The sequence below is a fragment of the Alosa sapidissima genome, chromosome 8, assembly GCF_018492685.1.
Source record: "Alosa sapidissima isolate fAloSap1 chromosome 8, fAloSap1.pri, whole genome shotgun sequence".
NCBI classification, from domain to species: Eukaryota; Metazoa; Chordata; class Actinopteri; order Clupeiformes; family Clupeidae; genus Alosa; species Alosa sapidissima.
Window position 1 is genome coordinate 38323083 of NC_055964.1, and position 14032 is coordinate 38337114.

A 14032-nucleotide genomic window follows, 5' to 3' on the forward strand; every position below is an offset into this window, starting at 1 on the left:
ACAATTTAAATGGGCATCTAAAACACCTTTTCCCTTTCGTTTCCATCTCGTACTGCAGGATATAAGCTACAATTTAAATGGGCATCTAAAACACCTTTTCCCTTTCGTTTCCATCTCGTACTGTAGGATATAAGCTACAATTTAAATGGGCATCTAAAACACCTTTTCCCTTTCGTTTCCATCTCGTACTGTAGGATATAAGCTACAATTTAAATGGGCATCTAAAACACCTTTTCCCTTTCGTTTCCATCTCGTACTGTAGGATATTCGTTTCCATCTCGTACTGCAGGATATTCGTTTCCATCTCGTACTGCAGGATATTCGTTTCCATCTCGTACTGCAGGATATTCGTTTCCATCTCGTACTGCAGGATATTCGTTTCCATCTCGTACTGCAGGATATTCGTTTCCATCTCGTACTGCAGGATATTCGTTTCCATCTCGTACTGCAGGATATTCGTTTCCATCTCGTACTGCAGGATATTCGTTTCCATCTCGTACTGCAGGATATTCGTTTCCATCTCGTACTGCAGGATATTCGTTTCCATCTCGTACTGCAGGATATGAGCTCCGCTACATTGTTGTTTATCTGCTTTTTCCGCCTATTGCGCAAAAGCCTGTTATATCAATTTCGCATTCTTACAACATTGCCACAACACAACACCAATAGGTCATAAACACTTTACTAAGAGCCTTACGTTGTTTGTTACACAAACGCATAACACATAGGATGCTGGGATGGAAACGTATGGGCTACATGAACACATTAAAACATGCACTCTACACACAATTACATCGGCTTCACATCCGACTGCACCTTTTCAGACCCCTTCATAACCTACACCTCTATAAGCTAATATCTGTGAAATGCTTCATATGTTTGATGATCCTCACATAGAGATTATTTTTGTAATGTCACTACAGCATTGTGAAGAGGTTGTAAGGAGTAGTGGGTACTTTTACCAGCCTTATCTGTGCTCTGGTGTCTGGGCCTGTCCAAAACAGAGGGAGGTCGGCCTGCCACAGACCTGCTGATTATGATCAGTTCATAATTTGGTTCATGTCAGGTCAAGTCGCCTGTCTGCTTTTGTCCAATAGTTTAGCTTTGCATCTAATATATTGTATATGAGGCAAAATCCTGGATATGTCTGCTCATAATAAGATTGTGGACTTGTGTTGCTTGCAGTGCCCTCCACATGTACTGGCAAAGTTGAGTAAAAAGAGGAATAAAAGAATCTTTATTGACGAAGAATAAATCAACACAACAACAATGAGGAAAATCTAACCTTGAAGGGCAGAAAAGATACTCTGAGAAAATCAAGTACCTCATTTAGAAATTAATATTTTGAACAAAAACACTTTTTTTAAGTCAAAGTCAAATAATTTGTTTTTAGAAATACAGTCTGTATACCCAAAGTCATCGTACACAAGTACAGGGCAACTACGGTACATATACAGCAAGTGTTCCTGCTGCTGCCTGAAGGAGAGCACATACTTCTCATATGTATGCTGGTCCAGTGTTTCAAGTCTCTTTGCTTGAAGTAACCACTGAATACATAACTAATAATAGTTATAATATAATAAATAAACATATATAATATAATACTGTAAATAATTGTCAGTTCTCAGCACTCCAGGTTCCCGGACTGCTAGTTGGGGTCTTTGCTTTCACTTCAACTAACTCACTTCACTCCCTAATTGTTTAATTGTCATTGTGTGCACCTATTCAGGGTGTATAAAGCCTGCTTCCTTTGTTTCGCGTGTTGTCTGATCTTGTCTACTTTATGGGAGTCTTCCTGAGTGCGATATCTCTTGTTTGCCATTTTGGCCCACGGGCCGCTTTAAGTTTCATTAAAGATCTCGATATTGAGCACATGTGTAAATGGCTGCAAGTTTCCAAAGCTGCTGTCTGGGGATCATGCAATATATTCTTGTTATGTTGTCTGTCTCTCTGTTTTATTAGAATCAATTCAGATTTTTGGAAATGTGGGTGTATAGAAACAATACATGTTTGTTTTGCTTTTGTCTTGTAAATATTGTATGGTATCATCAACACAGTTTATAGAAACTATGAATAGTGAATAACTATAGTGAATAGATATACATGTATATCGATGCATATCTCTATACACAAACTGTAGTGAATAGATATTCATTGTTTGTCAGAGGACATAGATTGACATACATTGTCTCTATGAAGACTTAATGGGAACCCTGTGCTGACATTTGACAGCAGTGTTCGCCTAGAGACAGATGACCCTATTAATCTGATTGGCTGTTGGCTGAGCGTGTCTCAGTTGAGTTTGTCTGTAGTCTGAGAGAGTTTGTTTTACCCTTTGCTCTCATTCTGTCCAACACTGAGTCCCCAGCAGTTCTTATGAAGATGACTCTAACAGGGATATTTTTCATCCTTGCTGGGATTATCTACACAGAGGCGACGGGTGAGTAAACTGTATGTGTTTCTACATACAGAAGCTTAGTGGTAGTAGACTGAGTTCTTACACACTGACGCTGCTGAACATTAATACATACAGAGCAGGAGGCTCAGAGGAATTTCAAAAGGTTAAATTAAATTTAAGGTTAAATGAAAATTTTAATATTGAAATGAATGATTTGTTAAATCACCACTGGATGCTAAAATCAAACATAACGGCAAAATAATTGCATCAAGTAAAATACTCTCCCTAGACACTATAGACAGAGAGACGTCTGTGTGATTTCTTCATTAGAAGTTAAATGGTAGTAATGAAGACAATAGGGTCATGATGTCATATGAAACAAAACTGTTGTTTTTTTAGATACAAGAGCAGGTCATATTTCTGTTGTGTGAATTGCCTTTGTCCTACACATTGCACTGAAGGATGTTGCCCTCACTGTTCTGTTGCATTTCTCAGTTGTACTTGTGGATATTGCTCAGAAAGTTAAAGGACATGTCTTAAAGTTTAATATTGAAATGAATGCTACTGGATGCTGAAATCAATCATAAAGGCATATTTGGTCTCCACCAAAAGAATTGCATTAAGTAAAGTACTGAGACACTATACCGTCTATAAGTCTGTGTGAGCTCTTCATTAGAAGTTAAAGTGATGAAGACAGTGAAGTCATGATGTCATATGAAACAAAAAGTGAATTGTAAAAAATGAAGGTTTCGTTTTTAGATACATGAAGAGGTCATATGTCTGTTGTGTCCTACACATTGCACTGAAGGATGTTGCCCTCACTGTTCTGTTAGTCAAGTCTAAAGAGAAAAAATAAAACACACAAAGTAAAATCATTTAAAAATAAAGAATAATTAAAAAGACAAAATAAAAGACACAAGGTAGAATAATTTTCAAGGCAGATTCAGAATTTGTAACATGTAAAATCTGTTGCATTTCCCAGATGTAGCTGTGGATGTTAATCTGATTGGATGCACAGACACAGATGGAGAGTTCATGTATGGACTGGATGGGGAAGAGATGGCTCACTCAGACTGGAAGGCTGAAAAGTTAGTGATGACACTGCCTAAGTTTGCTGATCCATTTAAATATGTGGAGGGCGCATATGAGAGTTCAATTGGACAGATACAAATCTGCAGGGCGAACTTGGCAGTAAGCATACAAGCAAACAAAAACCCAGCAGTGGCAGAGGGTGAGTTGAAATAACATCACTGATTTATAATTTTGCATCAGCCACATAATAACAATAAGGGAAATTCATGTTCACACATCAGTACATGTTCCATTGCTGAAACGAAAGGTAGACACAACACCTCATATAACATGCAGCATATAGCATAGATATCCTAGTGCAAAAGAAGAACAAGCCATTGCACAGCCTATAACACAACACAACACATATAAGAGACAGGGGCGATGGTGGGTCTTTACATCAGTCTGTTGAGTGCGATAATGGCAGAGGGAAATATAACCTCCTCTCTCTCACTATAGCTGAGTGCTATATATATATATATATATATATATATATATATATATATATATATATATATATATGAGTATATAAAAAGGGTTAGAAGCGCCCTACATGTTGTGTCTTCCCCACATTTAACTCTTGTATGCCCCCCCCCCCCCAGCCCCCCCCATGAGCTCCATCTACCCCAAATCTAAAGTGAAGGTGGGAACTGAGAACTCTCTCATCTGCTACATCACTGCATTCTACCCTCCCCGGCTCAATGTGACCTGGACCAAGAACAACAAGATGATGACTCAGGGAGTGAGCACCAGTCAGCTGCGGGTCAATCTTAAAGATGGCACCTACACCATGATCTCCACCCTGCAGTTCACCCCTCAGGACGGGGACATGTACACCTGCACTGTGGAGCACTCGGCACTGGACCAGCCCATGACCAGAGAGTTCGGTAAAGTCTCTCATTATATTGCTTTAGCACAGGAGAAGAAAACAAGTTTAAATCATTTACCTTAAACAGAAAACAGGATTATCTGTTTTAGACCTATTTTCTAACCATGTATGTGTGCGTGTGTGTGTGTGTGTGCATGTGTGTGTGTGTGTGCGTCTGTGTACGTGCGTGCGTGTGTATGTGTGTGGTGTGTGTATGTGCGTGCGTATGTGTGTGTGTGTGTGTATGTGTGTGTGTACGTGCGTGCGCATGTGTGCGTGTGTGTGTGTACGTGTGGGCATGTTTATGTGTGTGTGTGTATGTACGCGTGTGTGTGTGTGTGTGTGTGTGTGTGTGTGTGTGTGTGTGTGTGTGTGTCGCGCATGTATGTGTGTATGTGTGTGTGCGCGCGTGTGTGTGTGTGCACATGTGTGTGTGTGTGTGTGTCCTCCTCAGATGTGGAGGTGCCTGCTGAGCCCAGTCTTGGTCCAGCAGTGTTCTGTGGAGTGGGTCTGACTCTGGGGCTGCTGGGAGTGGCTACCGGAACATTCTTCCTCGTCAAGGGAAACCAGTGCAACTGAAACTGCAGTCAACTGTCACTTTCTATTCATTCCTGTCAAATCAATGAAATGTAGTTAAAGCACAATTCCTTCCTCGTCAAGGGAAACCATTGCAACTGAATCTGTACTCTGTTGTGGTTGTCAATTGTTCCTATTAGACACATAGATTTTCCAGATTAAAAAGTTTCTGACATAAACAGTTTGGTTCTGGCTTGGCAAATGTCATTATTCTAAAAGAACAGATATTCACTCTGGAAAATCACCTGAAGCAGTAAAGGGTCACAGCATCACATCTGTAAATTGATATATTTCACAAATCTTTTTTTTGTACTGGATTTTTTCTGTCTGTTAAATTAGTTTTGTAGTTATGTGACATACAGTAACTCATAGCATGTAGTAAATAAACTTAATATCATAATTGTCCCCTGCCTGTATGATTAAATATGTGTCCTGTCATTTAGTCTGGCAATTTCATTCAAATCCCGAGGAACATTATGAACAGATAATGCATCACATTCATCATATGAATTATAAGTTCTGACTTTATATAAACATTGGTTATCTTTTCGGTAACATTTCACTTGATGGGTGAGTTCATAACACATTCATAGCAGCTGTCATAAACTGCACATAAAGCATTCATGACTGTTTTCATGAGACATGAACATTCATACCAAATCTTTCATGAATGTGGAAGACAGAACGATGACAACTTGTCAAAATAAAAGTCCAACAATCGCAAAGCAGCATTGCCGTTTTGTTCCAAACCTCTTACCTGATCACGTCACATTTGAGTCAATGGGCTACTCCAGTGCCAAAAAGACAGAACATGGTCAAGCAAATAATTATTGTTTCATAAAAAATGTATTTGTTTTATGTTGTAACTTTTGCAGATGATGTCTCATCTTTTGCTAGTGGGAATGTCCAACCGTTCCAGATTACACAAATACGGGTCAGCTGAATGTAGGCTAGTTTACCTCCCAGTGTTAAACTCAGTGATTACGAATACTTCACAACTTGTGAAGTAAATAGCCACTACAACTTATGCAGTGGCTATTTAAAACTACGAAAAAATGATGTGCAATAAACTCACATTTTGAAAAGCCCAGGCTACTTTGCACTGGAGACTTAGAAACAAATTCCGACTGCAAGCTCCCAAACTGAAAGGAGCGAAATGCTCACAAATGGATCAACGTTTCAGACGCCACACAGACAGAGCGACATGTCACTTACGCTACCAAAGACTGTTTTTGAGTCACATCGTTGCAAATCTCATATGATGATGCATCTTTCTGCAAAATGGATTGTCTTCTATATCATTAAGTTATTCAATAGACTAAACATATAGCCAAAGCTTTAGGCTTATGTCATTTTGATCAGCTACAGACAATGAGTGGCAGAGAGAGTGTGATGTCACACTACCAGAGATTGTTTTTTGAACATCCAGTTGTTGATTTGTTCAATACACTCCCTGCTGAAAAAAACAGCTAGAAACCAGCTTATGCTGGTAGCTGGTTTTAGCTGATTTTAGCTGGTCTTTGCTGGTGTAGCTGGTTGGGCCACCAGCTGGATATGCTGGCGTGACCATCTGAGGAAGCTGGTCATGCTGGTGTGACCAGCCTGTCTTGCGGGATTCAGCTGGTGCAAGATGGTCATGCTGGTGACCAGCCTATCAAGCTGGTCATGCTGGTTTGCTAGAATGACCAACATAAGCTGGCATGGCCAGTTAAACCAGCACTATAGACCAGCAACACCAGCTAAAATGACCAGCTTGGGCAAAGGGGGATTCTGTGAAGTAGTTGTGCTGTCATTCTAACAGAATAGACAGATTGGGCATTGACAGAGTACCGACTATCGAGCCATGTGGTCGGCCATTTTGGCCCTGAAAGGAAATAAATATATGTGTGCCATAGCTGTCAACCCTCCCGTTTTTTCCGGGTTTCTCACGTATTTTAACTTTTTTCCCGCAGTCTTCCCATTTTAATATTTTCCCGTAAAATATCCCGTATTTTAACAATCTCATAACATTAGCTCTACCATCGGACTTGTCAGTCTCTGTAGGCTACTGTTGTCCTGTTACTACCCCCTTCGCCCTTCCAGCGAAACAGATGTTTTCAAAGCATCGTTTTGCTTGCGAGAAGGCGACAGTGAGACTATTTAAGATGACGGCGTGGTTGTTGTGAGAGCACCATTCAGTGGCGCCTGCATAGTGTACGGCCGCACGCACTGTGTGTATCGGCCTACCAGGCTACTCAGCTACGAATAGAGAAAGAATTCCCCCTGTTTGTATATTCACTCCAAGTTGGCCTACCATAACTTCCCAACTCTGCACTGTAGCACATAAACTGCATGACAGGCTTCTTATTCTTTAAAATAACCAAATGCATTTGTTCAACTTTATGAAGAAGAATTACGCACTAGGCTACTTGGAACGCACACATTTTGTTTGCGCAGGAGAGAGAATGACAGCGCACAGGGGCATCGATTACAGAACTTTAGCCTTGTTAGGGTTGTATAAAGTTGACCAAATTAATATAGGCTGTTGTTAGGAGTAAATAAAGTAGGCTACTTTGTTGTATTGTTGAGCTGACCAATGCACAACCTTGCAATTGCGAAACGGACTAATACTGCAACGTTGGGGGGCAAATGTTGACATTTTCCCGTATTCTGCGTGAGAAACCCGGGAAATCTCCCTTATTTTCAAAGCTCAATGTTGACAGCTATGATGTGTGCGCGGCTGTGCGCACAGTTTGGGACTACTTCAAGAATCTCCATAGAGTGCTGCTGTGCACTGGGTGCTTGACTAGTATAATCATAATTCTGTGTTGTTTTTTATGTTTTAATTATTACTTTTTAAACACTTACAAAATTACTGCCCTTTTATGCTTTTATGTACTATTACCTGTGTTTTATGGATAAACTGTTCTTTGACTATTGCCCTTCTATGCTTTTATCAGCTATTCCTGTTTGCTTTTGTTTATGTAAAGCACATTGAATGACCTCCATTCAATGTATGAAATGCGCTATATACTGTAAATAAACTGGATTATTTTTTCCAGATAAAAATAAAAAGGATTCTTTTTTCCAGTAGGGAGATTATTCCACAGGAGATGATTACAGAGGCCTTTGGCTACCACATTTTTGTTTGCGCCTCACTATTGGCATGACGAGTTGTCAACTCATTCGAATCAAAGTCTGCATAGTAACACATGACAAGCTCCATCCTCTAAACCCCTATTGGTTCATTTGCAGATGTACAACTCTCAATACTCTGTATTTCTTATTGTATCTTCCTCATAGCTATGCAGACTGCAACAGAATGTCCTCTCTACAATATTATGTATCTGGGGTCATCTTTGCCTCTACTCTTTTGGGAGTGGGTAAGTTTGATACTGTTTACTTTCTGTGCACATTTATGTGCTATGTGAGTGTATGGCAAGAGTGGATATTTGACTGAACAATCAGTTATTTTTACTCATACAACCCTGGTACATTAAAGCATTATTTCACCCATGTAAAAAAATAGAAATATAGTATGTTGCCATTGTAAGATAGTGACATTTGATTCAGTGCTGTAGGTGTAGACAACACATGCAGGTTAGTTTACGTAAAGAATGAGTACAAATAATAATGCTTTTTATTTTCTTTCGGTAGGTGCCTTTAATGGATATTACGAGTATAATACTGCGACGTGCCATTTCAACCCAAATCATTTGAGTGATGTGGAGTTAATTTGCACCTCCTGGTTTAACAAGGATCCATACATACGGTTCAACAGCACTGTGGGGGAGTTTGTGGGATACACGGCACATGGGGTGAAGAATGCAGAGAGATTAAACAAAGATCCAGCGGTGATGGCAAAGTGGCGGGGGGAGAAGGACAGAGTCTGCAAGAACAATATTCCGGTTTTTACTAACAACATACTGTCAAAGACTGGTGAGTATGAGTGATGGACATTTAGGAAATTAAATCACTCTACATTTATCATGACTGTCAGACAGGGATGAACATATCTACACATTTCCTCACTCAGCAGTCATAGTTTGTGGTCAGGGTCAACTTGTTGAACAATTATTCACATAAAGCAGCCTAATCAATAGTAATCAATTTGAGGACTTCAGAAAACATTAATGCACTGAAATGTTGGTGGACGTGTAGCCTATAATATTATTTGATGTGTGGGCATATACTGTGTACTTTAATCAGCACAAGACTTTAAGATTATCATTATTGTTTGTATTCCTTATTAAATCATTTGGAAAAGTCACTTGACTATAACACACCAGTGAATGGACTTTTCTGTGTGTGCATAATGATAATCTATAAGCTGAATAACTCTGTTCTGCAGTTGAGCCAGAGGTGATGCTGAGTATGGGGAGGCCTCCAAGTGGTGGTCATCCTGCCATGCTGATGTGCAGCGCGTACAACTTCTACCCGAAGATGATCCGTGTGAAATGGTACAGAGATGACCAGGAGGTGACCACCGGTGATGTGATATCCACGGAGGAGCTGGCGGATGGAGACTGGTACTACCAGATGCACTCCCACCTGGCGTTCACCCCCAAAGCTGGAGAGAAGATCTCCTGTTCAGTGGAGCACGCCAGCCTGAAGGAGCCCAAGGAGTTGGTCTGGGGTGAGAACACTGGTTAACTACCTCACTTGTATTCTCACGCTGTATCTGCTGTAGTTAATTACAGATGTGATGATGTATGGGCTACATGTAGCGTTAGCCCTGGCATTGCACACAGGAGTTGGTCTGGGGTGAGAACACTGGCTCTCGCCTGGTTCAGAGCTAATGCTGTATCTGATGTAGTTTTAATTAAACACATGTGCACTGCAGTTGAGGCTCATATCTGCTGCAGTTGGGTTCAGACCCAGATGATAAATGTGTGTATGGTTATCTGACCTCATGCCTCATGCATGACGTGATATCTTCCCAGACTCCTCCATGCCTGAGCCAGAGAGGAACAAGATTGCCATCGGGGCAGCAGGTCTGGTGTTGGGCCTCATCGTCACTGCTGCAGGCTTCATCTACTACAGGACCAAAGCCAGAGGTCTGTTATGAGCAAGACCAGCAAACATCCAGCACTCAGGATATTATAATAATAATACTACATTTTATTTAAAAACGCCTTTCAGGACACCCAAGGTTGCTTCACAACAAACCAGCAAACATCCAGCACTCAGGATTATGCGCTAACATATGACACAGCACGACCTTAGACATTAATGACATACAGACGAGTGTGCAAGTTCTTAATTGGGAACAAGCAGTGCTGGTGAACTGAACTATGTCATTGATCTTTTTTATATCACCAAAGTGTTTTTGTATGATGGTTTCATTTTAACTTTTTATTTCCTAACAGGGCGGATCTTGGTACCTAGTGGCTAGAGTAAGTATGCAGCACATGACACATTCAAATACACTTTTATATAGTAGTTTTTGTAGCTGCATGGGATGAATTATTTTTATGCACATGCTTAATAACTATTTTATCCATATGTTATATTGTTACAGTTCTGTCACAGTACACTGAACTGATAATCATTCAAGGCACCTGTCAAGAAATCAACCATCGATATCAGGGATAGTTGTTCTTTGTCTTTGTCATCAAGATTGCTGGCTGTTTTTTGCTGTCTTTTCTCCAAACCTATAATAGATATCTAAATTACATGTATCCCTGTCCAATATACTTTTTTGAGAGGAAGATAATAGAGCGCTTTAATATTTATTTTCTACCACGTTTAAGTCCTGTATGGAAACACTGATGGTAACTGAGATCATAGAGATTTATATAAAGGTATTTCTCCTCCACACTGTTTGACTGGAGTGTTTGTAGATTCTGTCCAGTTTCATTAGTGAGCCTTTGGCGCCCTCTGCAGGACAATATTAGGGCCTGCAGTTATATTCTGAATTGTTGTTCATAAGTTGTTTTCTCTTCTGTAAAGATATTTTTTCCAGCTAGATGTAATCAAACCACTCTATAAATATGTTTTTCTTTACCATGATTTCTGATGAATGTCTAAGGGAAGTTATTCTGTTGTTTCTTGCATGGAAAGGTGAAGGCCAGTCTGAACTATAGAGTGTTGTAGGGCTGGCTTCAACAGAAATACCATAAGGCCTCTTATTCATTTTTGTAAACTTACATCATAGATGTTTCTAAATTGGTTTAAACTAATTATGCAGATTGAGATTTTCATTGTTTTGTGCTTCAACATCCAAATAAACAGACTTTCATCATCATCTTTTAAATCATTTTACAAGTTGTGCTTTGATGTATTTTCTTCAAATGTATCTAAATTATATACAATCTCTGACCCATGTACTTTTTGAGAGGAACAAGTTACCATTTTTAAACCAAGTGTAATTGTTGTAATACTATTGCTTTTTAAAATGCCCTAAAAGAAAGCAGTGTGACAGTTGGGGTAAGGTCCAACACTTTGTTCGATGGTGGTCTTACTGGAGGTTGTTTGTCCACACAAATAGATGTGTAGATCAGTTGTTCTGAAAGGGTGGTCTGGGGGTCCCTGACCCATAGACAGGTGGTCCATAGAATATTGCTATGAATTGTGCTGCATAATGAAAAATGCATATTTACAAATGGGACCCATTTATGGCAGTAAAATAAGATTATTGTTGAATATGGGTCATTATTCTCACAGTGGGCTAATGAGACTATTGTTAAGTGGCTAATGAGGCTCACAGTGGGCTAATGAGACTATTGTTAAGTGGCTAATGATGCTATTGTTAAGTGGCTAATGAGGCTATTGTTAAGTAGCCCTACTGGGCTATTCTAAGCATGACATACAAGTAGATAGATGGATAGATAGATACTTTATTGATCCCTGTGGGGAAATTAAAAAAAAAAGTCATCCCTAACAACTCAAATACATATTTGAAATCAGTTCAGCATGAACTCCATCATCTTGAAATACTGTACCTGCTGAAAAAAACAGCTAGAAACCAGCTTATGCTGGTAGCTGGTTTTAGCTGGTCTTTGCTGGTTTTCTTCCAGCTCTTGCTGGTCTTTGCTGGTGTAGCTGGTTGGGCCACATGCTGGATATGCTGGTGTGACCATCTGAGGAAGCTGGTCATGCTGGTGTGACCAGCTTGTCTTGTGGGATACAGCTGGTCCAAGATGGTCATGCTGGTGACCAGCCTGCCAAGCTTGACATTGTTGGTGCAAGATGGTCATGCTGGTTTGACCAACATAAGCTGGCACGGCCAGTTAAACCAGCAGTGTAGACCAGCAACACCAGCTAAAATGTCCAGCTTGAGGTGGTACGACAAGCAAAACCAGCTGAATTACCATTGTTAGGTGGGTAAACCAGCTGAAGGTATGTTTTCGCAAGAGTTTTGCTGGTCTAGCTGGTCAACCATCATAGGGTGGTCAAACAAGCTGGTCAACCAGCAAACCACCTTTAGCTGGTCAGGCTGTTTTTTTCAGCAGGGATGTAAAGTTGAAGTCAAAGTTTTTATTAGAAACATGTTTCTGAACGTGAACTAGTGACCTCTGTATCTAATCACTAATGTGGTATAGTCCATAGGTGACATGGCAGGTTGTCCCTCTGTATCTAATCACTAATGTGGTATAGTCCATAGGTGACATGGCAGGTTGTCCACAGGTTGTCCTGGTAAGAGCCAAGTTCCCTATGAGGGTTTATACGGACTCACTCATCAACATGCCATCCGTCCAGTGCAGGATGAAGGCGTCAGAGCCACCAGGACCCAAGACATCTGTAGGCCCATCTGAAGCGTCAGAGCCACCTAGACATCTGTAGGTCCATCTGAAGCGTCAGAGCCACCTAGACATCTGTAGGCCCATCTGAAGCGTCAGAGCACCTAGACATCTGTAGGCCCATCTGAAACAAATCTCCTGGAGATGTTGAGGTCCACTGAAGTTGCTCTTGCCCCCTGAGACAGGACAGCATCTGCTTTACATTTGCTTATACACAAACACACACACATTATCTCTCCATCACTCTAACCCAGGGGTGTCAAACTCATATTAGCCAGTGGGCCGGATTTGTTGGAATGAGACCTTGTGGGGGCCGTCATGGTCATTTCCATTTCTTCTCCTCTTCCTTCATGGTTTGTAGTTCTAGGTTCATGGTTTGTAGTTCTAGGTTTAATCAATTTATCACAGAAATTATTTATTACAAATTGTTGAAGACGTCTGCATGTGAATATCTTTTCTTTCTAATTTCCCCTTCCTACCCAAAACATCTGGGGGGCCGTATGAAACCTGCTGGCGGGCCTGATCTGGCCCCCGGGCCTTATGTCTGACACCCCTGCTCTAACCCATACGTACACACATACTGTACACACAAACACACGCGCGCACATGGTCCAAAGCCTGTGGAATCAACATGAAATCAATATTTATACATTTATACAAAAATTTTATTAATTTATGATTCAAGCACATTGTAATGTGTTTTTTGTATTTCAGACAGTAACCATACAGTGAAACCCTCCTGCCTGTACAGTGATTGACTGTAAAAGCTGAATGAATATGTGCTGGGTGGATACAGCACATGTGCAGTAGCCTGTGGCTCTGATACTCTACGCCTGGACAACACTGCTGTGGATTCATTTAAGGCAGATGACCTCTACTCTGCTCTGGGCCACTGCTACTGATGTTCAGCCCCTTGAGTGAATATCATATACAGTATGTTGTACATAATCCCAAAATGACTTCACTTTACAATACTCAGTAGTACTGCAGTAAAATAAATGTCCACAAATGTTTACTGTATTTTAATTGTAACAAGCAAGAACATTATTTTTCATCGCAAGCATGTGATGGAAATCAAGGCCTTCCTTGGGAACACAGTATGTCATGACATCTGAGTTATGTCATTGGTTGCTCATGAGAAGGAGAAAAGAATAGAAGGGACTTTCAGTCTGGTAGTTCCAGCTCTGTGTTTGTGGTCACATTTGGCACACAGCCTGTGTCAAGTTCCCAGTCTGCTTTGGTTCATATCAGGTCAAGTCTAGTCATCAGCCTGATTTTGATGTGTGATTAATGATAAAATAAAGATTCTTCTTCTTCTCTAACAAGTATGAGCTTAATATCCATCAATAAACTTTGAGGACTTTTTAAACCTCCACAATCAAACTGGACCACACATTG

General features: G+C 40.4%; 3 protein-coding genes across 4 annotated transcripts in view; 2 read left to right on the forward strand and 1 right to left on the reverse strand.

Moving 5' to 3' along the window:
• Positions 1-14032, reverse strand: part of LOC121716106 (chemokine-like receptor 1) — a 965204-nt gene that overhangs the window by 455692 nt on the left and 495480 nt on the right. The gene's annotated exons all lie outside the window — the stretch shown is intronic.
• On the forward strand, positions 2282-5248 carry LOC121716109 (H-2 class II histocompatibility antigen, A-U alpha chain-like). The gene is made up of 5 exons (XM_042102310.1): positions 2282-2440; positions 3381-3629; positions 4072-4356; positions 4792-4921; positions 5094-5248. Exons 1-4 carry the CDS (start codon positions 2377-2379, stop codon positions 4914-4916), a joined length of 723 nt encoding a protein of 240 aa, XP_041958244.1. The 5' UTR covers positions 2282-2376; the 3' UTR covers positions 4917-4921; positions 5094-5248.
• Positions 8164-11139, forward strand: LOC121716107 (H-2 class II histocompatibility antigen, E-S beta chain-like). Of its 2 annotated transcripts, none has more exons than XM_042102306.1 (6): positions 8164-8275; positions 8550-8831; positions 9244-9528; positions 9836-9949; positions 10262-10288; positions 10399-11139. In XM_042102306.1, exons 1-5 carry the CDS (start codon positions 8215-8217, stop codon positions 10285-10287), a joined length of 768 nt encoding a protein of 255 aa, XP_041958240.1. In that variant the 5' UTR covers positions 8164-8214; the 3' UTR covers position 10288; positions 10399-11139. The 2 variants fall into 2 exon arrangements, with proteins under 2 accessions (XP_041958240.1, XP_041958239.1); XM_042102305.1 differs by having other exon boundaries at positions 8197-8275; positions 8547-8831.

What these genes read in the sequence shown, in the direction of transcription:
- LOC121716109 (XM_042102310.1), top strand. Translation starts at nt 2,377, where the DNA reads ATGAAGATGACTCTAACAGGGATATTTTTCATCCTTGCTGGGATTATC. An exon ending in TATCTACACAGAGGCGACGG is followed by an intron (nt 2,441 to 3,380) that starts GTGAGTAAACTG and finishes TGCATTTCCCAG; the next exon opens with ATGTAGCTGTGGATGTTAAT. An exon ending in GCCCATGACCAGAGAGTTCG is followed by an intron (nt 4,357 to 4,791) that starts GTAAAGTCTCTC and finishes TGTCCTCCTCAG; the next exon opens with ATGTGGAGGTGCCTGCTGAG.
- LOC121716107 (XM_042102305.1), top strand. Translation starts at nt 8,215, where the DNA reads ATGTCCTCTCTACAATATTATGTATCTGGGGTCATCTTTGCCTCTACT. An exon ending in GCCCAAGGAGTTGGTCTGGG is followed by an intron (nt 9,529 to 9,835) that starts GTGAGAACACTG and finishes ATATCTTCCCAG; the next exon opens with ACTCCTCCATGCCTGAGCCA. An exon ending in CTACAGGACCAAAGCCAGAG is followed by an intron (nt 9,950 to 10,261) that starts GTCTGTTATGAG and finishes ATTTCCTAACAG; the next exon opens with GGCGGATCTTGGTACCTAGT.